General features: G+C 40.1%; 2 protein-coding genes across 3 annotated transcripts; both read right to left on the reverse strand.

The window, feature by feature from the left end:
- Positions 1–2,284: 2,284 nt before the first annotated feature.
- On the reverse strand, positions 2,285–17,569 carry LOC100695974 (dipeptidyl peptidase 9). Of its 2 annotated transcripts, none has more exons than XM_013271030.3 (21): positions 17,374–17,569; positions 15,981–16,064; positions 15,599–15,837; positions 15,280–15,392; positions 14,842–15,015; positions 12,293–12,461; positions 11,939–12,049; positions 10,716–10,844; positions 10,552–10,613; positions 10,339–10,439; positions 9,939–10,116; positions 9,682–9,841; positions 9,464–9,543; positions 8,620–8,772; positions 7,971–8,106; positions 6,249–6,394; positions 5,929–6,075; positions 5,689–5,841; positions 5,102–5,244; positions 4,304–4,415; positions 2,285–3,396 (listed from the first exon to the last, which is right to left on the reverse strand). In XM_013271030.3, exons 2-21 carry the CDS (start codon positions 16,034–16,036, stop codon positions 3,304–3,306), a joined length of 2,655 nt encoding a protein of 884 aa, XP_013126484.1. In that variant the 5' UTR covers positions 16,037–16,064; positions 17,374–17,569; the 3' UTR covers positions 2,285–3,303. The 2 variants fall into 2 exon arrangements, with proteins under 2 accessions (XP_013126484.1, XP_013126482.1); XM_013271028.3 differs by having other exon boundaries at positions 12,293–12,464.
- A 389-nt stretch (positions 17,570–17,958) lies between these two features.
- On the reverse strand, positions 17,959–20,586 carry rps15 (ribosomal protein S15). The gene is made up of 4 exons (XM_003437766.5): positions 20,440–20,586; positions 19,956–20,041; positions 19,297–19,531; positions 17,959–18,121 (listed from the first exon to the last, which is right to left on the reverse strand). The coding sequence occupies exons 1-4, from the start codon at positions 20,515–20,517 to the stop codon at positions 18,008–18,010; spliced, it is 513 nt and encodes a 170-aa protein (XP_003437814.2). The 5' UTR covers positions 20,518–20,586; the 3' UTR covers positions 17,959–18,007.
- Positions 20,587–23,446: the final 2,860 nt, after the last annotated feature.

The following is a 23,446-nucleotide window of genomic DNA, read 5'->3' on the forward strand; positions in this document are numbered from 1 at the left end:
CAGGCTTACTGTCAATGTGCTTCATCCACAATGATCCTCCGAGAACTGACAGCTGGGTCAAGATCAACATCTGTGACAGCTGATCTGAAGGAGTTTACCCTCATCTCAACTTGCCTTTCTCTTCTGGGCGACGGTGTTGCCAGCGAAAGTCGACGCCCTGATGTCACAGCTTGAGTGATTTAAAAAGAACGGGACAGCACTTCCTGCAAATGAAAATGTAGCACGGGTGACTGTAAAGCATGGGTTTTTTGGGGGTTTTTTCCATTTAGCATGCATTTAAAATGTTATTTTTTTTTAAATCAAAACTAAAACCAATTTATTCTTGAAATGTACTTTAAGGCCAAGAAACTGTGGCAACACAAATCTATTTGCATTTGTCTAACAGCGGGGGAGTTGTGGCTTCTAAGGCTGGACATTGGGATATTCTAAATATTATTATTCCCATTTGATTTGCAAAGTTTTATATGGATGAATGTAAACTTCATGAATCATTTTCATGCTTTCAAAGTCAAGGTGGGCCTATGAATTAAGTAAAGTTTTAATTTGAACGATACATAAATAAATAAAGCTTTCATTTAAGGCGCTTTCGGTTTATTTGTGTTGACCTCAGGCTGTTTTGTTCTTTTTGGCACCGTTTCAGGAACAGTGCCAGCACAATCCACAGCATTAGCTGTCTGGCTGTACTCCCTACCAAGAAACAGTCCAGTGTTTCTGTTTGTTTGTTTCAAACAAATTAAGCACACACCAGATGAAGCAGAATTAAACATTAGCTTTAATGGACCTGGTAGACAGATTTGATTAACCTTAATCAAGACCTTTCGGTAAACTAATCTAACCAGTTTTCATCTGTCACTTTATTAGGTACACTGTGCTAATACCAAGTTGGACCCCCTTTTAACGTTTGAATTTGCCTTAATTCTTCATGGCACTAAAGACGATGTTGGAAACGTTCTTTAAAGAATTTGGTCAATATTTGGTCCACATCCGAAAGGTGCTCTATTGGATTGAGATCTGGTGACTCTGGAGACCATTTGAGTGCAGTGAACTCATTGTCATGTTCAAGAAACCGGTTTGAGATGATTTGAGCTTTGTGACATGGTGGAAGCAGTCATCAGAAGATGGATACACACTCAACAACACTCAGGTCAATGGTGCTTAGTTGGTACCAAGCTCCATAAAAGTGTGCCAACCAGGCTGAACCATTGATATAAGGCAGGATGGATCCATGCGTTTGTGCTATTTATGCCAAATTGTGACCCTACCATCTGAATTTCACTGCAGACTAATCAGACCAAATCTTCTGTTGTCCAGTTTTGGTGAGCCTTTGTGAATTGTAGCCTGTTTCCTGTCCTTAGCTGACAGGAGTGGCACCCGGTGGTCTTCTGCTGCTGTAACCCATCTGATTCAAGGTTCAGGGTGTTGTGTATTCAGAGATGTTTTTAAGCTAATAAGTGACTACTTGAGATACTGCTACCCTCCAGTTAGCTTAAAGGATACTAGTGATTCCCCTCTGACCTGTTGCATTAGAGAACAGCAGAGAACTCTCATTCACTGGGTATTTTCTATTTTTCGGGCCATTCTCTATGAAACCTAGGTTTTTCTGGAAAATCCCAGTAGATAAGCCGTTTCTGAATCACTCAGACTAGCCTGCCTGACATCAACAACCACACCACAGTCAAAGTCACTTAAATCACTATTCATTCCTTATTCTATTGTCCAGGTTGACCTTTCACCATGTCTACATGCCTACATGTCTAAGTGACTAATAAGACATGGCTAATTAGAGGTTTGCAATAACAATTGAACAAGTGTACCAAATAAAAGTGGCCAGTGTGGGTACCATATAAAAATATATATCTTGTCATGTATTTCTGGAAACTGCAAACTGACATATTTCCCCCAAAGGAACAAATATTGCCATTGCCTTCTTCTTCAAACACCAGCTTGTTTATTGAAGTGATTTTAAGGGCAGTGGAATCCAGTTAAGTCTCTGCGGTGCTACCAAATCAATATGAAGCATCACTCAATACATCTAAAGGTCACCACGGCATCAGCTGCCACGTGTTTGGGGAGCTACTGTTGTAGCTGAGGTGGATTTCTATAAGTCAGGTGGAGTCTAATGTGAAGAGGAATACAGGAGCCAGGGGTCTAATTGAGCCTTTAAGCCACACTTGACATTTAATATAGTAATTTTAAAAAACCTCTTAATCCCGGAAAATATGAAGTACAACAAGACACATAACCCTTCACAGGTAGAAAAATAATTAGACCGCACCAATAGAAAGCTTGTGATTGATTCATACATTTATTCATTATCATGTACAAATTGTATTTCGGTGGTACAAAGCTGTTGTAAGACTCCAGTGCTCACCCTCTTGTTGTCTTTATTGCAGTAAAAAAGGGAAATACCAGCATGATCAAGAGTCAAGAGGTACTTTGGCAAATATAAATTATGTGTTAAGAAGGCAAGCAGACATCTCGAGCAATGTAATATGATGGGGTAAGACGGCGCAAATACATCAATGAGTGCCTTCCATCAGCACTCATGAAAAAAAAAAGAATAAAAATCCATAAAAATATTTCATTTTAAACAACAAACGCTAAAAACACAGACAGAGGAAGAGCCTTGATTTTCTTCCTTTCTTGATTATTACACCAACTCCAAGGTACAGACCCACAGTATGTATGGCTATTGTGAGGGTGGGTGTGAGTGTCTGTGCTTATGTATGAGATGAACTGTATTTTACATATGCATGTATACTGTAAAAGTTTAAGTCTGTAAATGTGTGTACACATTCCATGTCATATCTGTGAACTGTAACCCCCGCTTCTACCTCTGACTGGAGTAAACAAAACAGGTTTGGGGGGGCGGGCAAACAATTTGATAACGTTTGGCAGAAACCATCGTGGCTGTAGAAATGAAGATGTGAGTGAGCAATGAGTCAGACTGACACAGCCTGCAAACATTTCTTCACAAGTCTTTGTTCGGCTTTCTGGGTGGGACACCACATGTTGTGCACGTAAACCTTTCTCCAGACTGTACATGGGGGTGAAGGGAGCGTGAAGAAGACTGGGAGAGCAATTGAGTAACAGAACGAGACAGAGAGAAGGAAATGTAATGCAGAAGTGATACAAATGGGGGGGGCTGGTGGCTGCTGGGTATCTGATGTGTTTCTCGCTGACGGGGTAAACATAAATGGGCTGGGGTGGGGAGGTCATGGAGAATACAGGTGGGCGGACAGTTGGGAGGGGTAAAAGAAGGAAGAGGGGAACTTGACTTCACTTCTCCCCTGTTGTCTGGTTTTAGAGGTATTGTTGTAGAAAGTGCAGCAGCATTATCTCGTAGTGCTCTCCAGACTCAGGACAGCGGATACTGTGCCGCTCGTTGGGGTAGACCTTTAAAAATTAAAACAGAGCAATCAACCAACATCAGCAAATTAATTTATAAATTAATGGACATGCTCTTTGTGTGTGTAACCAATCATATCTAATCTAGAAAATATCTTTTTTGCCCTCGAAGCCACTCATGACCTTCTTTACAAAGGTTGTTTTTGTAGCCTAGAATGCACCTGCTGTTGCTAGGTTACACAAACCATCTCCCTTAACCATACATAACTGGGCCGTGAGCGACAGACAAGCTCTGTTTAACCTTTCACAATGTCAACATCAACACTGATAAACTCAACACTTCTTGATTTTGATTGGTTGGTGACAGAGAAGTGGTTCAAGAGTTAACTTGTATTTCCAAATGAAAGCACTGTGAGCGCAGCTGGAAAAAGAAGCTGCTTTGCATCATCGCACTGAACGCTGTCGATGCAAAGTGTCACAGCATTTGTATAGAACACAGTGGCTGTCATTATGGAAATAGCTGCCCGCTGACACTAAAGGTTCAAAATACAAAACAACAGTCCTAATCCTAATATATAATCCAACTACTGTATTATGTTACCTGAAGTTAATTCATTGAACTATAAATAAGTGATAGAAGCAAAATCCTGTGAAAACTAAGATGGCCCTTAGCAGTAAAAGTGCACTTTCTTCTATGTTTCTGGAAGCATGATCTGATATCCAAGTGGTGGTGATGTTATATTATCACCATATAGGCTATATTATCATAATAATAATGTTGGTCCAGGATCAGCACTGCATCTGACCAGTGACGTTGTTCGAGCATTCACTATCACTAACAAACCAACATGAGTGATCAACTGCAACATTGATCCTGGATAACATGATTGTGATAATACTGGAACAACATAACCATACACACACACGTATTATGCTCTTAAGATATGAAACAAACCTGAAGCTGGTAGGGCTTTCCAGCCCGGATTATCTGTGACACTAGGAAATTGGTGTGGAAAAAGTGTACATTCTCATCCAGAAAGCCATGGAGAATAAGCAAACGGTTGGGCCTGAAGAAGAGAGTTACCATGTGATTAGTTCAACTGCAATGAATATGTGTTCCGAGAACAGTAAAAACATGTTCCCAACATTACAAATGTTTTAAGTGGCACAAAGAGATTTATAGAATGATTACACAAATGCAGTTATAAAAAACTTTTTTACTTTCAATTTCAGTATGGGGTTTTTAAGGTCATCACTACAAACCTAAAAAGTGAGGTTCCGTCAGGATGCAATCTTAACTTTTGCAGAACTTATTTTACATACAAAAAATAATAATAAAAATAATCCACTGCTTTTGACTTAAAGGAAGACCCTGCTACTGAAACATCAATAACTCAACGTTCCTCAGCTACTAAAAATGATCCAAGTAGCCCAAGGACACAAAGGCAAGGTGTGGCATGCATAAGCACGAGTTCAAGAGTTAAAATATTTTAAGAGTCACATTTTAAGGTGTTTTATAAGAATGAGACAGAAGAAACTGATTTTTTAAGTTTTTGAACTGTCAGTTGCGCACAGGAATCGGACTGACCAAATGTGAAGCACATTCAACAAAAATATAACATTAAAGATCCTACAATTGTTATTAAAATGCAGAGACAATATTGGAAACTGCAGTGAATGTGCATTTTGATTTAAAAAATTCAAATACCTCATAAACTCTTGTTAACTTAAATAAGAGTGTGTGTGTACTGACTCGCTAGGGAGCTTGTCCACATGCAGCGCCACAGATCCCTCCTCGTAGCCCTGTTGGTTGTTCTCAGGCACATCCATGTAACGCTCTGTGTAGCCTGTGTCGTAGGCCATCCACACAGTCACTGGGGCTCCTGCAATAGCCAGCTGTCAGGGATGGAAAAGAAATAACATTAAAAGAAAAAGAATTCATCATAATCTGGAAAGAAGTCATTTTGCAGGAGAGTAATTGTTTAGGTTTACTGTGTGTGTTATAATACAATTATTAATGGTATATTCTGATGTCATTGTTTTACATCTGATATGCACGCATGTCACAAGAAAAATCTTTAGCATAGCGATCTATCTGCAGACATCTCTACTTAATAAAGACTAATGGCTAACACACTCCAAGACAGACACCATGTGGATGCAACTGGCAACTGCATCACAAACTAAGTTATGAGCAATAAGCAAACAGAGAATTAAGAAATGATTTCTCCATTTTATATTGCATTAAATAACAAATGCCTGCATGTTTTGGGCTAAAGGCAAAAGTTTCATATGGTTTTAACAATAAACGACAGCTTAAGGGTGAACAGGCAGTCCAACCTTAAAGATATTGGGTCGCTGGATGAGGCCCATGAGAGAAAGGAAACCTCCATAGGACCAGCCATGGATGGCAACACGGCTCAGGTCCACAAAGTTAAACTTCTCTGCTACATACTGCAGCCCCTCCACCTGGTCTTCAATCTCTACTTGACCCTGGAGAGGCAAACAGAGTTATTTCGGCTGGAGCTTTCACATCACATCTATTTCTTTAATGATACTGGATTATGTGTCAAACTTTACCATTTTGTTTTTGAGTGCTCCTTCAAATTCAAGGCCCCTCTGACAAGAACCCCTCCCATCAATGACAACCACAGCATAGCCGAGAGAAGCCAGCGTGTTCAGGCGGAGGTATTTCATGCCCTTAAAAGAGTTGTTAACCAACTGCACCTACATATACAAAGACATAATCATGTTCTTAGAAACATTTTGTTTACACAGTAATAGACTTTCAGAGCAGCATTTATTAGCCACAAAGGGAAGGCAGCAATGATTAGATCTTATGTAACAAAGCCGTATGATTACACAGTTAGAAGTAAGACGGATAAGATGCAGCTACAAACCTGTGGGCCTCCGTAGACAAAGAGAACAGTGGGGTGTTTCCGCCCAGACTGCAGGTTGTGAGGCTTGTATACCATCCCATAAAGCTGGAAGCCTGACTTCCCCGGAAAGTCGAAAATCTCAGGTGGATTGTAATCTCCCGGACAACCTGGACGACATCAACAAGCAGTCACTAGGTTAGGCATACACAAACAAGGTTTTATGTCAAATAACATTTAAATTGTGAAATGACTGGTTCTCTTATATAATGCTTTTCTACTCAAAGTGCTTCATACAACATGCCTGAGAACCCTTTGTCAACAAATGTTACAGCAGAAAAAACCTCAGCACTCTAAAACATATTACAGAACTAAATGATTGATTGGGAATAAAAAAAAAGAAACGTTTTAGTGTTTAAGGTTACTGATACTCTTGAACCTGTACTATATTCCACAGCTGGACTCTGCTGCAGGTTTACTTTTCCTTCACATTTTAACTCTCTGCTCAGCCAGATTTTTACAGCTTCAAAAATATTGTTTCAGTTAAAAGCACAATCATGACAAGTAACTCTGTAGGAGCTCCTGCAATAGGGTGGTGGTTAATAGGGATTTATGGTTTAGTGGGAAATCTACACCTCAACCACAACCCCCCCGAATTCCACCACATAACCTAATGTTCACCTCTCTAGAAATTTAACTACAGATTGCATCGACTGTGATTGGCCTGTTCAGTACTGTCAATTCCTGCTGTGCATGTTCGGCTACTTTGAGTTAGCATATTGATTGTTATTCCCTAAGTGGCTAAATACAAGGAAACATAATTCTAACATCAATATAAGGACTCTCAAATGTCAGCAAATTTCAGGAGGGAGATTGCAGAATTTATCGGAATGGACGTGGAGGAAGAAAAAAAGAAAACCAACAAACAAACAAATAAAACGCTGTCTATCGTCTGGCACCACACATAAAACACCAAGATACAGCCACAAGGTAATTACACATAATGCACCTGCACAAGCATAAATGCTAGCAACAATGTCGGCCGCTAGATAGTTTACACCGTCTGCAAAAATTCACTGCAAAAGTCTAAATCAAGACTTCCTCTTCAATTCCTACTCTTCCAACAAAGCACAAACTGTTCAAGCTGACACCCATATAATGAAAACTACATTAACTAATGGTGTAGTGCTGAAAAAAATGTATATAGAGCAATTTTCAATCCATTTTGATGGTTTGGTCCATGATAAGTGGTTCGAATTAAAGAGGTTAATAAACTTAAAGCCTTAAATTTGCATTCAGGAGTTCCAAGGCAACCAGAAACAGAAGAAATGTGATGATGTTTAGGATCTTTTCCTGATGTGAACATTCACACTTGGACAGACTATCTTCTGCACAAAACTATACTGACACAGAGAGGCTTTGTTTTGTTTAATGCCAGACTTGTAATTTTTTAACTGCAAGAGAGGTTTTTTAAAAAAAGGAACAAAACATTTACCATGTGAAAAACAAATTTATCAAATCGTTTGAGAGATTTTAAAACAATGACTCTTGGCTGACTTTTCCTTTGGTAATGCATAGCCACAAAATGTCAAACAAGTACTTTTTGTTGGAACTAACCACTTATAGACAGAGGAATGCAGTTGCTCTTGGATACTATCTCAGTGTACACACTGCTGACAAGCAGTGCCTCTCCGTCTTTAGTATGAGCGATGTTACATGGTCTTTTTTACATCAGGCTCTGTTTACCTGGCGATTCCATCATGCTGGCCCAGAACTCAGGAACCATGTGCAACGGGTCACCTTCTGAGCCAGTCAGCTTGTAGACGTGAACACAGGGAGGAGTACTCACGTTGCTGTAGTGGCTGACAAAAAAGTCAAAGTTCTGCAAGAAAAGAGAAGAGAAAGAGATGCCTTATAAAGAACAGGAAGGAAATAAAAGGCAAGAGGGATGCAAAGTTGTATCACTAATTACAACAAAGCCTGACATGAGACACTATCAAGTATGCTGTCAATACTCTCTTTAAACGCTTCCCTCAAGCCAGTTCTTTATTTCTCACTGCTCTTAAGCAGGCAGTTTTTCTCTTTACTTAAACCTTCTCTATATCCTCTATTAGCTGTACTTAATCTGGACTGGTCTTGTTTCCCCAGGTGTAAGCCAACAACACATATTTATTTATTTATTTATTTATTTATTTATTATTCATATATTTGAAATTTAATTCTGGCACAGACTGAAGTACTTGTTCCCACCAGAACTACTCAAAACAGTAAAATATGTTAAAGCAACTCAACTGTTGAGCAACATGTTAAGAAAACAGCTGGATAAACAGCTGGATTACTGAAATTTGCACACAGAGTTAGGCAAACAAGTACGTGCACAAATAAATGATAGTACCTGACTAACAGAGCAGCTATGAGAGAAGCCAGGCTTAGTTAGTCTGACCACATCTCCAGGTGACTCATAGCTGACCACGTAAAGATGATGCTCCAGAGGAGTGTCTCTGGTGCCCTGGAAATACACCAACTTTGTTGCCTCATTGACCCAGATCTAGCAAAGGAAACATTAGAGAACATTTGAAGGTGAATGAAAACAGCAACTCTCAGCAAAAATACAGCAATGGTCTTTTCAGATGCCATAAAGTAGTCCATGACAAACCTAAATAAAGCCACTGAAACATCTTTGTTTCAAGTAATATTTTAAAATATTTTAGAAAAGCTGACACCTAGTCAGCATTGGTGCTGAACTCCAGAATACAGAAAATACAGAAAATGTACAGTTCAAACAAACATGTATATTTGACTGTTCTAGTGATTTTTTTAAAGGCAGCATCAGGTTAACTTGTCATCTTTCAGCTTCAGTAGCACTTGAGGGTGTTTGCATCCATACTATGCACAATGTCGACATGTTCAGACATGTTTTTTGTCCATCTGTTTTACCCAGACTGAAAACAAAAAAACAGGCCTGAAACAAGCAAAAATTGAAATTGACTGCAGCAGAAGCCTGACAGAAAATCTCCAGGGAAATACCAAATGTCAGCTGATGTGGATCTGTTGTCAACTTCAGGCACTGCAGCACCAGTCTTTTTATAAACACCCTAAAATTAGGATTTAGAATCAGCACTCCAAATTCACGATCATTAGTTGAGATTAAAAGTGAGAACTGCCCAAATATTTTCTTACTGAGTTCACCTGTATCTCTCATAGGTGTGATTTTTTTTTCTTTTGTATTTGACACTCACCTTGGAACCATGTCTTGCCAACACTTCCCATTCCCCACAGGTCAATGTAACCTCTTCTTTGATTGCACATTTAAAGTCTCCTGGAGGACAAAAAAGTAAAAATCAACATTCTATAATGTAAACGCTAACAGCTGAGTCTAAAGACAAAAATAATATCAGCCTACAAAATCTGATTATCTCATTTCAAATCAATGCAGAGGCATCTCCTAGTTTCTTACCCTCTAGGTGCTGGTATTCCTCTATCCAACGGTAGCAGCCTGGTTGTAACTGGGATGTGATTTTATACAGATGGCTGAAACCTGTTTTAGACTCATTTACCCAAATGAAAGTAAACTCATCTTCTGTCGTTTGAATAAAGGGATAGAATATATCGTGAACCTGCAGAAAGAAAGAAAGCGTCATAATTAGAATTTACAAATGTACTTAATCAGTTTATTTTACAGGTAGCCATAGAGTGCCGTGAGAAAACATTTACATTTATCCAGACGTCAGTGGTTTCTTCATAGATTATGTATGGCTGCGTGTTAGTGGGCACAGCCTCCAGACTCTCCTGTCTTAGAGCTGGATCATCTGTCACTGGGATGAAGAGGGCGGGTGGCAGCAGAACAAGTTGCAGTTTCCTCTGACTGCGGTCTAACAGCACTGCCCAACCACTACAACAGAGAGCAGACAACGATCAAAAGACTGCTTTGTATGGAAAGATGAGCAATCGTGAATGAAAAATAGTTCCCTCCAGTATAACTTCTGTAAAAACTAACAAGACTATCGTGTACGTCCACAGGTCCCAAACTGATGCCACAATTTTAAAAGGTTCTCAATCAGACAGTTTCTTATGCTGGTTTATTCTGAGAGTGGCAGAATTTTGCAACACTCACTATTTGCCGTCACTCGTCCATCCTACTCTGGCGATGTATTCTGTCCCAGGAAACAAGGAGTTAAAGGGGGCGACCAGTTCTTTGTCGTGTGTGCTCACTATCTGTAAATACACATACACATGCATACACACACATGAGATAAAGATCATGCTAAAGAATGAAGATGCTAAAGCACGTAGAAAAAAAGTGAAGAAAAGGAAGTGAGACACTTGCTCTTCCTTGATGATCTGTCTTGATCTCTGCCAGTTTAAGTGTAGACTGGGGATTTTTGCTACCTGTAAATAAGAGATTAGAAAAAAATACAAGTTGTAGAAATGTGTGTGTGTGTTTTCACTACTCTAAATTCTTGTGCGTACATTGTGCAAACCTGCACTGACCTGTGCGAGGATATCTGTATGCATCTGCTTTCCGCTCCTCAAGTGCCGGAGATGGAACATGAATAATTTCTACCTCTGTCTCATCCACTTCTTCATACAGAAGGTACACTGTTTTACCTCCATTAGGGTCTGACGGGAGAAAAACAATTAACACAATTTATCCAAAGAAACAGAACCTATAACATGGGCTGTAAGTAATGTTCCTTAAGCACATGAATTGCTTTTGTTAGTAATAGCCGTTAAGCCGAGAACCTACTCGGCTCAACTCGACGCAGCTCGATTCAACTCAGTTTCGGAAGTTTTCCATTACAATTGAGTGCCACCTAATGTACGTGGGGTCGTTATAGCCAGGGGTGCACATAAGTAGTCCGCAGGTTCGCATTCGCTGTCAAAATAAAAGACGTGCACCAGAAAAGAAGTTGCAACGCACGTTTGCGTACATATAAAAGGCACTGTTTTTGTCCGCTAGAGATGGATTTTCACGGCATATTCTGCACCACATCTCTGTGCGTTCATCATTTGTTTGAAGCCAGCTCACCTCCTGCAACCATCTTTCCGAGAATATGCGCTTCTTTTGTGGTTCGGACTCCTTCTGGCATTTCTTTGGAGGTGGAGGAACACCAAATTAATTGCTTAAAGGGGCTTGCTTCTTCGACATCTTTAAGAGGTCTAAACAAATGTCTGTCCTCCTCCAGAAAATCTTATGTACGCAAACCCGCGTTGCAACTTCTTATCTGGTGCGCGTCTTTTATTTTGACAGCGAATGCGCACCTGCGGACCACTTATGTGCACCCCTGGTTATAGCAACGCAGCTGAAACTTCAGCGACATTATTTGTATGCAACACGAACACCATAACAATAGAGGGCGTCGAGGTGATGGTACACCTGCTGCTCAGTGTATGGCTTTTTGTCAGGCTTGGGGACCACAATGTTGATTTCTGTGCAGCCTTTTCTCTCATTGCCAGGTTTAAAAAATGGCAGCTTTGATTTTTGTAAAGGAGACACCCACATGACTCATCGAGTGACGCCACTGACTAGCCAATCAGTCGCATACAGTCTGATGACGTCAAATTTTTTGGATCAGATCTCAGGTCACTTGGAATCCTGGCCAAGCGGGTACTAAAAAGTACCTGGTACCAGGTACTACCACCTAATGGAAACCCCTAAAAACTGAGTCAAGCTGAGCTGAGCTGGTACTATTGGAAAAGGACATACTGCTGACCTTCTACTGCTGTGGGGCTCCACCAGTAGCCAGTGAAACGGTCAAACTCTTCCTGGATGACAAAAGTTGCTACACCTGCAGACTTGGGGTCCTCCTTAACATTATCTAAACCTGGAAGAAATTGAATAAATTAGCAAATGGGTTCAAATCCATACGCCATATTCATATGCCTAAACACAAAACTGAACATGTGGTATCTCAAAGTTGTTTTCTCTCTGCGCTACAAAGTGAAATTGGATGAAAAAAAAAAGGGAAGATGAAGTGCCAAAACAAGACACACATTAATAGTATGAAATTTGTAAAGCTCACTCAATAAAAATACTGTTTAAATTTTAAAAAAAAGAGTCTTCAGACCTTTATGGCAGTACGTGAGTCGCCTTTCCTCGCCTGTCTTAATGTTGGCTATCCACAAGTCATTGTTGTTGATAAAGGCTATAAAGTCTGGATCTCCAGGGCAGATCTTGGGGTCCATACGGGTCCCTGAGCACTGGGTCTTGATCTCCATAGGCTTTACAGGAGCTGACTGCTAAAACCAACAAAAACAGTCTTAGTCAAAAGGAAATTGAATGTTACGTGGACAGAGCGAGAGCCTTATGAAAACATTAACCTGATTCACGAAAAAAAATTCGGAAGTTTAGAGGAAAGACATTAGGACAATCAAAAAGAGTTCTGTGAACTAAGTTAACTCAGTCTGTAACATCTGCTGACTTGAAATACTTGTTGAGTTGTAAAGAGAAGCTCAGATAACAGCTTGAGATTGTTGGTCTGCACAGCCAAGCAAATGACAGCAAGTACAGACCACCCATATGGATGCACGTGGTTATTTTCAGTGACTCAGACCAGCTCATGATTTTGTAAAGTGACTCAACGCATTCGAGCTATTGCAATTTCTCCTACCAGTGAGGATGTTGTTGTATGTTTATACAAATCTCATTTATCTATTATTTAACCAGTTTGTTTATTCTTTTTATCTTGTTAAACCCATCATCAAGATTCAGCAGCAGCATCATGCACTCCAAAAACTCTTCAAATACAGTGTAATGTACAAGGAAATCCCTGTTGCTTCAAGCAGGTTAAATTAAAATTATAAAAGGCACAAGCACAGGGGGAGAAAGACCTGAAGTGCACCTCTGACAAACAGTAAAAACAATCTAAATGAATCTTAATCCAAGGTCCAAAGCGAGTTTTACAGCTGTTACTATTGATAGGCATCTAAAAAATGTTAACTCTCCCAAGATTTGTAGTCGATACACCTATGGTATCAATTTGAAACTCCTATGTTGCCTTGTTTTTGAGTTATTGCATTCACAAACTCAGGTGTTCCATTGCTTGCCTGTCTGTCCACCAGGCAGGGTGATAGCATTACCCCATCAGCCTTTTACAGCTGATGGGTAAAAACTGAGCTGTACTGTCGAAATTACTTATATTAAGATGTCGGAGGGATTCAATGTGCAGTTACACTTCTTTACACTGACAGAAAGGGGAGTTTCAGTTTTATGGCCCACTTAAGAAGAAGGTGGCCCACAACGCAAAGTCAGTCTAACATTCCTGCTCTAGCCATTAATCACACAAACACATGAAATGTAATAACTTATAACATGGAAACACTATTCACTGACTGTGTGTCTGGAAGAAGGTCTGACAGGAAACTCACAGATAGAGGTCATCTCTACTAGGGATGGGTATTGATAAGATTTTCACGATTCCGATTCCATTTTCGATTCTGTTTAACGATTCGATTCTTTATCGATTCTCTTATCGATTCTTATTTTTTAAAAAGGAGAACACTAAGGTCGATTAGCTTAGAACTTTGTTTTATATCTTCTCTTTGAACAAGATAGAAATTTAGGAGTAACATGGCCTTGCAAACCCAACAGTGAGATCTTAAGAGATCCACAGCCTACGGCTCTTGAATGGGGTGTCACAGGGTCCCCAGGAAAAAAAAATGTAAATGTAAAATAATAAAATAAATATTCTTCTGTAGCAATAACAAAGTATAACATGAATTATTCTGTAGCAATTACACAAGAATATCCAGTAATGTCCCTGCCTACAATTAAACACATTCACTTACCGAAAATCGGGGGCATCTGCTGTGGCAAATGGGTGCAAGCCTTTGACCACAAACTTAGTCACTGCTCGGTGACATTCGTCTATCCTGGCCTGAAAGGAGACGCTACCGGTAGACTGCAGCGAGAACTGCCAGCCAGACTCTGTCTCTCTCATCATGGTCACCTAAATGCAGCGCACAGTAATGGTAGGTTTTGTAATAAGGCAAATCGCGCTAACATAATATGCACTTTTAGCTGATTATTTACCTGCCGCATTAACGGGAGAGGACGTGCAAACGTTACTGCTGCTGCTGGGTTGAGATTCACGAGTCCGGAGCGGAATTAAAAACACGACATTCATTTAAGGTTATCGCGTGTTTTGTCAGCAAATGCTTTTGCATATTCGTAGTGTTTCCTCCCTTAAATGAAATATCTACTTTGCAAGTATTGCAAGTTGCCCTGTTGCCATCCGTTCTCGTAAAGTATAACCAAACTTTTGAGCGTTTGAGCCACTTAGGCGCCCTGCCAGGTAAATGACGCTCCGCAACGTGGTGACGTCTTTCGGGGCGACTGGAATCGATAAGGGAATCGTTTGCAAAAATGGCAAACAATTCCAAGGAATTGAAACAGTGAGAACCGGTTCTCAACAAGAACCGGGTTTCGATACCCATCCCTAATCTCTACCTTGCAGGTATTCCTTGGTATCCCTCTAATTGAACGGCTACACAGTATTTACAGGTTTATGAGCCAAAGTAATGTATTTAACATAACAGTGTCGTTACACATCTGTACAGATCCATTCTTTAATCAAGAGAATCTAAGAATTGCAAAAAATTGAGCAGCTGTACTCACGATGAAACCATTGTTGCCACCGTCTTGACAGTAGAATAGGCTATTACTAGCCTGGAAGAGGAACAGTCCAGTCTGGGAATGGTAGTCATAGGATGTAATACCAAATGCTCCCAAACGTTTACGCTCTCTCAGCAACTCCTCCTCTCGAGAATATGCCCCCTGGTGCGGCGTAGCCTTAGAGCAACAACAGGAAAACATATGGATAAGATTTCAATTTACCAAAGGGATTTTTAGAGGTTTGCTATGTAAACCTGTGCATATGCAACGGTACATATATATATATATCTCATAATAAATGAGAAACACATGATTGAACCACCTTCATCTGCCCCATCATCCCTTCATAGTGGTTGGATAGTATTTTGGGCTTCAATAACAACATACTGGGTAGTTTGGTAGTGGCACAGCACAAACAGAGAAGAGAGATGGGGAATTCACCTGGAAGTGATCCAGCATCTGTTTCCATGACAACACTAAGAGGGCCTCTTTCCGAATCTTCTTGGGGATTTCTGAGTAGAGTAATGAGTTCTCTCTGCTTCCATAAGGCATTCCTGGTAAGCACAAAGAAAACCAACAAAGGCAGTGTCAACAAGAAACAACAGGCATTTCACCGTGACTGTTTTAGTATCATGAGGCAATCATCCTCTGCTGCCTTGAGCAGAAAAGCATGACCGAGGTCAACTGAAAGGAGTACAGTTGAGAAAAAGACAGAAATTACCAATTACAAGCTGATACTGGGCATTTTTGTGCGGCTTACCGAGGTAGTAGAGCCGGTGGGAGTGGGGTCCATTTTCATCATTTTTCTGCACGAACTGGAAGTCATGGGGAGCCTTGTTGGCAATCATGCCTGAGTACTTCCTGCTACAGTGGATAATATCTCGCAGGCCCTCCCAAGAGTGTTTCTCCACAAAGAACTGAGATGGCACATCCTCCATTTCCACCACCTCTGCATTATCCGAAAGGCCGTCCACAGCCGTCATGCTCACAGTCACACAGCTGCATGTTGACATTACAAAGAACTGATAAGTGGTGCGGAAACCAAGGCACACCTACACAAGGCCATTCATTTATTGGAACTGGTTTAAATATTATTCATCCATTTTTTTAAGCAAGGCAGACAGACTACATGAACACTGTACCTTGTCCAGATACCCTCTTTATTGTCACAAAGTTTGACCTTCTTGACTCTATGCATTCACTGGTTAACACGTGTGACGTCAGATCTGTAACCAATAAAATAAGTACAGATGTAATGTTAAAAAATTGTAAATAGAGTTAGTTAGCAAACTTGGAAATTGGGTCATAAATTCTTTATAACAAGAGCTAGACACAGTCAAGAAATCTGTCTGCACCAGGGTGTTCTTGTCCCATTACATTGAGCCACAGTGCATAACACAAATGCAGAAAGTGGGCCCCAACAGAGGGGAAAATGTATCCTTTATTAAGACTTCAAAAGATACTTGCATACTGCTGTGTCCACTAAAGATGTGAAATCCCCTGAACGATTTTTATATGCAAGTCTATGGTAGCACAAAAGCAGCTGACACATCTACAACTCAGCTTCAGGTAAAACACAGGATTTAGAGTATAGCCCACATTTCTGCCTTTATAATCTCTGTTCAGTCAGAGATTATATGACGCAAACACCTGTGTGGGGGGATACTGTATAAACAACCGAGGTGCTTTTCTGATGCTACTGCTTTGGTAATTATAGTTGACTAATCTAATATTATGGTGAAGCTACTTACATCTGTGTTTAACAAACTCGCAATCAAAACACCAACCAGCATGTAGCACAGAATACGTATGGATGGCCCTAAATAGCGAATTCAACAATAATTTGTTAATCCTCATGTACGAATGTATATTAGCCATACCGTAAATCTTCACTTGGATGAAGAACATCTGTAACGTTATTACCGACTGTCTAGTCCTTGTAATCCTCCTATTAGCAATTAAAATTTAACTTAACGTGGCCTCGGTCTTACTAAACACGTTAAAATTACAGGGACCTGTGTGCCCGTTGTAAAATAATATACGGAAAGAGCCCATTTGAGTCAGGTAGATACCTGACAGCGTCTAAAGGCTTAATATTAAGGATGGGAAATTAGTAGAGTGAAATGGTAAAAAATAATAATAATAATAATACCGGTGCCGCTGATGGTAACAGTTAAGGTTAGCTCGCCTACAATAGATCTTTGTTCTTGATTTGCAACTACTCATTCACGCCGGGAAAAACACCGGCAAATTTATTTGAGCGAACATTTCAAAGTCAGCCGATGTTACTTACATCCTGAGGTGAACAACAAAACCCCCAAGATTTTAAAAACAGGCAGCGAAAGACAGTTATTAAATCGTTTTTGCCTTCGCTGCCTTTTGACAGGACTGTTCCCCTCTGTCATTCTCGCTCTGAAGCTAACTAGCTAGCTGCCGTTAACCGGGCTGGAAGCTAGGTTGCCACAAGCTAGCGGTGTCTGGTTTTCTATAAAAACACACTCTGTGAAAGAAGTTAAAATGTAAACCAACACTCACCAATGCGGCCACTGTTTCTTTACCCGGCTTACAAACCTTATTAGCTCGATGTCAATAAACAGTTTTTGAGACCGCTAGAGCTTGTATCCATGGCCCAGAATGGCCACACTCAAATTGCAGCTGGCTCTGTGATTCAAGAGGCGGAACATTCGTACTGGTGGAGTACAAACCCGGTGCTTTTTTTCAGCCGCACCGCTGTTGCTGCTCTGGTTTCAGCGGCGGCAGGAACTTTGTGGTCAGTATTACAACTGCTCACCTTATTTGAGCATGAACAGCGCCCCAGGTCAGGCGATGATGCCTGATGTGAAAAGCTTCAAGATGAAGCAGAGACCATGTCAGAAAGGCTGAAAGCCGTTAATTAGCAAGTCACCAGTGATTTTGACGTGCATATCTTCTGTTTTGTAAAGAAATTTTACATTTCAAGGACTTCCACCAGTTTTCCAGCATAAATCAAAATTCATACAAAGCACCTTATCTTGCAGGCACCTTTCTTGCATTTACGAGGTTTCTGTCACCATGTCATCTTTAAAATATGCATTCAATTTTCATTTTGACCCATAATGTAAAAGAAAATCAACACAATCATGTTGTGTGGAGCACCCAATTTTTTATTTATACAAATAATACAGCCATTCTACTTCAGAGGGATGAAACGAGAAGAGTGTGTGGCTCCAATACCAGGGCGACCGTGCTTCACTGGCTTGTAGGTGATGGAGAACTCTCCCAAGTAGTGACCACACATCTCAGGCTGTGGAGAGAGGACAAACAACAATACGTTAAGTACAGAGCAATAGAATGTTATGTGACACAGATCAGAACATATTTACTGACATTTAAACAAAACAGTTTACCCTCAAAAGCTTGAGCAAAGTAATTTGATGTGTACAAACAGGGATGTGGATTTGAAAAGTGCAATACAGTAGGAATTCTTTTATACAGGATATGCAAGATTCACTAAGGTAAAGTATGATTCAAGCTACTTTTGGCTGACCCCTTCTTTAAAAGGTGGATGCCCTCCCTGACAACTCCACAGAGATGGGGGTCTCCTCCCTGGATCAAATACAGGAACTTTTGCTGGTCAGTGTAAACCTCTACACTTTGGAGCCACTAAATAACATGACTTGGTCAGTACCAAAATGGGGAAGCCTGGAGGCATGCAGGATCTGTGCACGTTGAAGCTGGCGTGCTTGAGGGTTTTTGCAACACCCGATTATTCTGCATCATCCTGCATTCATAATCAATCGCTATGGGTGATTTGGCTCATAGCATATTTTACTGTCAACTTAAAAATTGATGCGTTTTTTGTTTTTTATTTAACTGGACAATATGTCCAGCAGAGCAAGTCTGAAGTATGTTCAGATCTGAACAAATGTCCTATACTGCAGAAGATTATGCATCACAGTGTACTCAATGTAAAGCGGTGACTTCAGGAAAACTAGCTTATAAGAAATACACTCTTGGAAAACTGATAAAAACCCCTTACATTTTTTAACCACCTAAGACGTCCAAATATTTTATTGCAATTTAGTATATCTGTATTTTCCCAGTGTACTAATTATCAGCTATGTTGAATCACTTTGACAACCATGGTCAGATGTAGCTATAGTTCCACAACTACATAAAAACAACTTTACTTACATTTGAAAAAATGCTGTGTGAGCCACTTGAGCTGAAAGTCTATTTTTAGAGGGCAATGAGTGAAAACTGAATGATGTTGTAAATGGGAAAAAGGTCAATTCATTGGTCATTCATATCTGCTGGACCAATGCACACTTTAGTTTTGGGCTTTTGTTTTTCCCTAAAATAAATTATCATGACCTACATGAGCAGTTGTATAGGATGGGTAAGCTGTTTTAGTTTAATACCAGAAATAAAGCCAGCCCAGCTTTTAACACTGTGCCGATTACCAGACTGACATCTCACCTTGATCTCAACCTGGTTGAAAGTCTTGCCATTGTACACTCCAACCATAGACCCAACCATCTCAGGCAGGATGATCATGTCCCTCAGGTGGGTCTTCACCACCTCTGGTTTCTCCATGGGAGGAGCCTCCTTTTTTGCCTTGCGCAGGCGCTTAAGCAGAGTCTGCTGCTTGCGACGCAGGCCACGGTTCAGCCTCCTCCTCTGGCGGGCGCAGTACAGCTGCATCAGCTGCTCACTAGGGGCAGGACACAGAGGAAAGCAATTTAAATTAAGTCTCAGGCCTCCAATTCCCAGATACAAGTAAGAGAAGAAATCATGTGTCCATACACAAACTATTCAATGCTGCCAGACACATTAAGGTGAAAAAAATGGCTGCCAATATTAGACAAGGAAATTGTAGTTTCAGTGTCCAGTCTCAAGCCTCTTTATTCAGTTTTGACCTGCAAGCGTCAGAGTTGAATAAATCATCTTAAAAATTGGACAATTTTATTTTCCGTGAGTAAAAAGTCAGTATCATCACTTATAAACCCATCTGTTGTCACAGTGAGACACTCACAAATTACTCTACATCAAGTCAAGATGTGTAGTAGTAGTAGCAGTACAGTAACTCTAGTTGACTGAATGACATCACCAGTGACCGTCTCAGTTGTGTCACTTACTAGGACATGTCCAGAAGCTGGTCCAGGTCCACACCTCTGTATGTGAACTTCCTGAAGGTACGCTTCTTCTTGATCTCGGTATCCGCCTGGAAGAAACGGGATCACTCCGGTGAGTATGTAGCTTAGCATTTTACACTGGTGCTTCAGAATTTAACAGGCGTCACTCACTTTCACCATTAAAAGTCTACAGGTCGGTTTAATAATTAATGCACAACCAACTACAGTAATATTATAATGATTATTTTATTTCAGTTACTGCTACGGGTAACGCTCTACCACCGGGTTAGCTTAGCCATAGCTCCGGCTAGTACGGAGTCTGTAAACACAGTTTAATCTTTTATTTGGAGCAACAATTTTCTACAGGATGGTAATAAAAACTGTGGAACTGTTCGATGACACAGTCAGCTGTTCAAAACAACAACTTTAGAGCCCCGATGCATACAGATTGTAGTCTGACTAGCTGCGAGAGGGTACAAACACCTACCATCTTGCCTGATGTTCCGGGGAAAAGAACGGCCAGAAGTCTCGCAAGGCCAGATATCGCGCGATTTCTGGCAAACATCCGGTGATATCTTCCGGGGGTTGATTTCCTCTGTGAACAGCAGGTGGCGCAGCTGCAGAGTTACAGCAGTTTGTGTCCAGTGTCAGATTTCAACCAACGTGTCCTGTTTTCATTACCGCCTGTGTTACCACAGATATGGCAGGGTTAGTTCTGCTTTTTAGGAGAGAAGAGTTGCACAAACAAAAACATTACAGAAAAGTAGTGAGCAGACGGATCTTCGCAGAAAAACAGTAAAAGTATTCCGAATTCTTTTAGTTTGATGAAGTATTTTCAGTTCATGCAGTGTCCCAATTGGCCTCAGATCTTATGAGACTGTTTCATTGAAATAACTAAAAATCCTCATGTTTATCTCGTGACTACATATGTCTAGGTCAGAAACCCCTGGACTAAACATACACAGTTGTAGTCAGTAGTTTATACACACTGGGGCATCTGCATGAATATCATGGTAATTTGTGGCTTTTAATGATTTTCTTAATCTGAGAATTGTAGATTTATACAAGTTGGGAAGGTCTCTGGGAGTCATTTCTACACAACTGCAGATTCCAAGATCATCAGTTCAAGCAACTTTACATCAGTACAAGTTATTCAGATGTATCACCACTTTGCCAAGGTCTGGAAGAAGACCCAAATTATCACCTTCAAATGAGAGAAAAATTGGTTGGGATGATCAGGATCAACCCACAAACTTCAACAAGCAACGTGTTTGTTGTATTTTCAAGTGTCCTTTTTAGCTTGTCTGGATTCACCTGTGACAGATGAATACAAGTGCTAAATGCTTCAACTTGACTTTACATCAACAGCTAGACAGTTGGCACTTGGACACAGTTGGGTCATCCAACAGGACAATGATCCCAAGCACATATCAAAACTGGTTTTCAAATGGCTAAAGCAGACCAACATTCAGCTTCTGGAATGACCTCCCCAAAGCCCCGACGTTGATCCTATTGAAAATTGAATGACCAAATATTCAGTCAGAATTATTTGCTGATGTAAATTTCTGACCATACGTGTAGTGTTTCTAATTGTCCAGGTTTATATAAAACTAGTTAACAGGCTACAGATATAAAGCAATATGTAACCTATTTTATTTGTTATACTGGGACTTGGTTACTTATTGCAATGTTATTCATGACCCTGCCCATCTTATATTATGTCATCTCTGCCTGGTTTGTTGTATCTTCAATTATCCTTTTTAGCTTGCCTGGATTCACCCGTGACGGATGTATACATTGTTCCTTGGTTACACATAAATGCTGTGGCACAAATTCAAAACGTGTCAGTCTAAATAACACACCCAAGTTCACACCCAGCATGGGTTTTCATAGTGAATATGTATTCAAAAAATATAGCACCAAATCAATGTATACAAATATATATACATAGGAGTGTTTTATTCACAGCTATATCTATATGAACAATCTATTATCTCCAACATTGCCCAGAATCTACCAAGCCAAATTTAATGAAGCTTGGTGACAGTGTGTTCAGAGGAAGACGCCATTCAATTTTGTACTGATCTGTATGGCTTTCCTTAAAACTGTGAAATAGTACATGGGCTTTGGCAGAGATCTGTGATCTCTGGATGTCTTTCTAGTAGATGACTACTAAAAGGGTAAACCACACTGATTGTTGAACTCAGCCTTCATTCGGAGCTCTGCTGCACTGCTGACAAAACAAACACTTGCCAAAGCATTTAAAACCCAAACTTAAAGCAGCTAATATGACAGTAGGTGTCTCACAGTTTCCCATGACACATGCACACAGACACACACACACACCTACAAGGTCAATATAAAATCACTTATGCTTTTGCAGATAGTAAATTTGTAAATCCAAATTCAAACAGCATTTAAATACACGTTTCATTTGTCTGAACTGACACCAGCACGCACTCACTGGACACTTCATAAGCTACACCAATATGGACTTTTTAGCCCTTATTGACATGATGCGATCTAATGGATTGAGATCTGGTTACTGTGGAGGTCATCTGAGTACAGAAAACTCATTGTCATGTTCACAAAACCAGTTTGAGGTGATTTATGCTTTATGACATGGTCCATTATTCTGCTGAAAGCAGCTGTTAGAATTTTAAAAGGGATGGGCATGGTCAGCTACAATATTCATGTACATTGTGGTGTCGCCCTGTGCTGTCTTTTGCTGCTGTAGCCCATCTGCTTCAAGCTTTGACAGGTTCTGCATTAAGAGATGCTCTTCTGCATACTTTGGTTAATGAGTGGTTAATTTGAGTCACCGTTTCCTTCTTATTCAAATAATTCTTTGAACTCTGACATCACCAAGGCCCAGAGAACCAGTTTGTGGTGTTGGATATTTTTTTTTGATAGTTTACATATTTTTTTTAATTTCAGGTTTATTTTCCAGAGTGTATTGTTTGACATTTATCAGTTTCAGTGTTTTAATCTTTTGAATTATTGTATGAAGGGCGTATGCCAGATGCAAGATTTCGAAGAATCAGTGTAGGTGTCATAATAAAGACAGATGACTCAGTCGTGTAAATATTCAAAGTCTAAATAAAGATCGGGCAAGTTGTGATAAAATTAATTAAATTAACAAATACTAAGGACGTTTTTTCTGTATTTTTTGTTTTCCACGTTCACAAAATAACACATCCATTTAAATTTCATTTTCACATCTAGTTTTATTTAACAATAACCTTGCAAAGAAAAAGTGCTGCACACTGGTTATTTTCTCTTTCAGACCCAGAGATGGTTGTGTGGGAAAATCCCTGCAGATCAGCAGTTTCTAAAATACTCAGATCAGCCTGTCTGGCACCACCAACCATACCACATTCAAAGAGTTGCCGCCATGTGATTGGCCGATTAGATATTTGGATTAATGAGCCATTATACATAGAGTGGCCATTGAGTCAGTCTTAATTCAAACACACACAAAAAAAAGCAGCATA

Source organism: Oreochromis niloticus, linkage group LG18 (genome assembly GCF_001858045.2).
Source record: "Oreochromis niloticus isolate F11D_XX linkage group LG18, O_niloticus_UMD_NMBU, whole genome shotgun sequence".
In the NCBI taxonomy this organism is placed as follows: Eukaryota; Metazoa; Chordata; class Actinopteri; order Cichliformes; family Cichlidae; genus Oreochromis; species Oreochromis niloticus.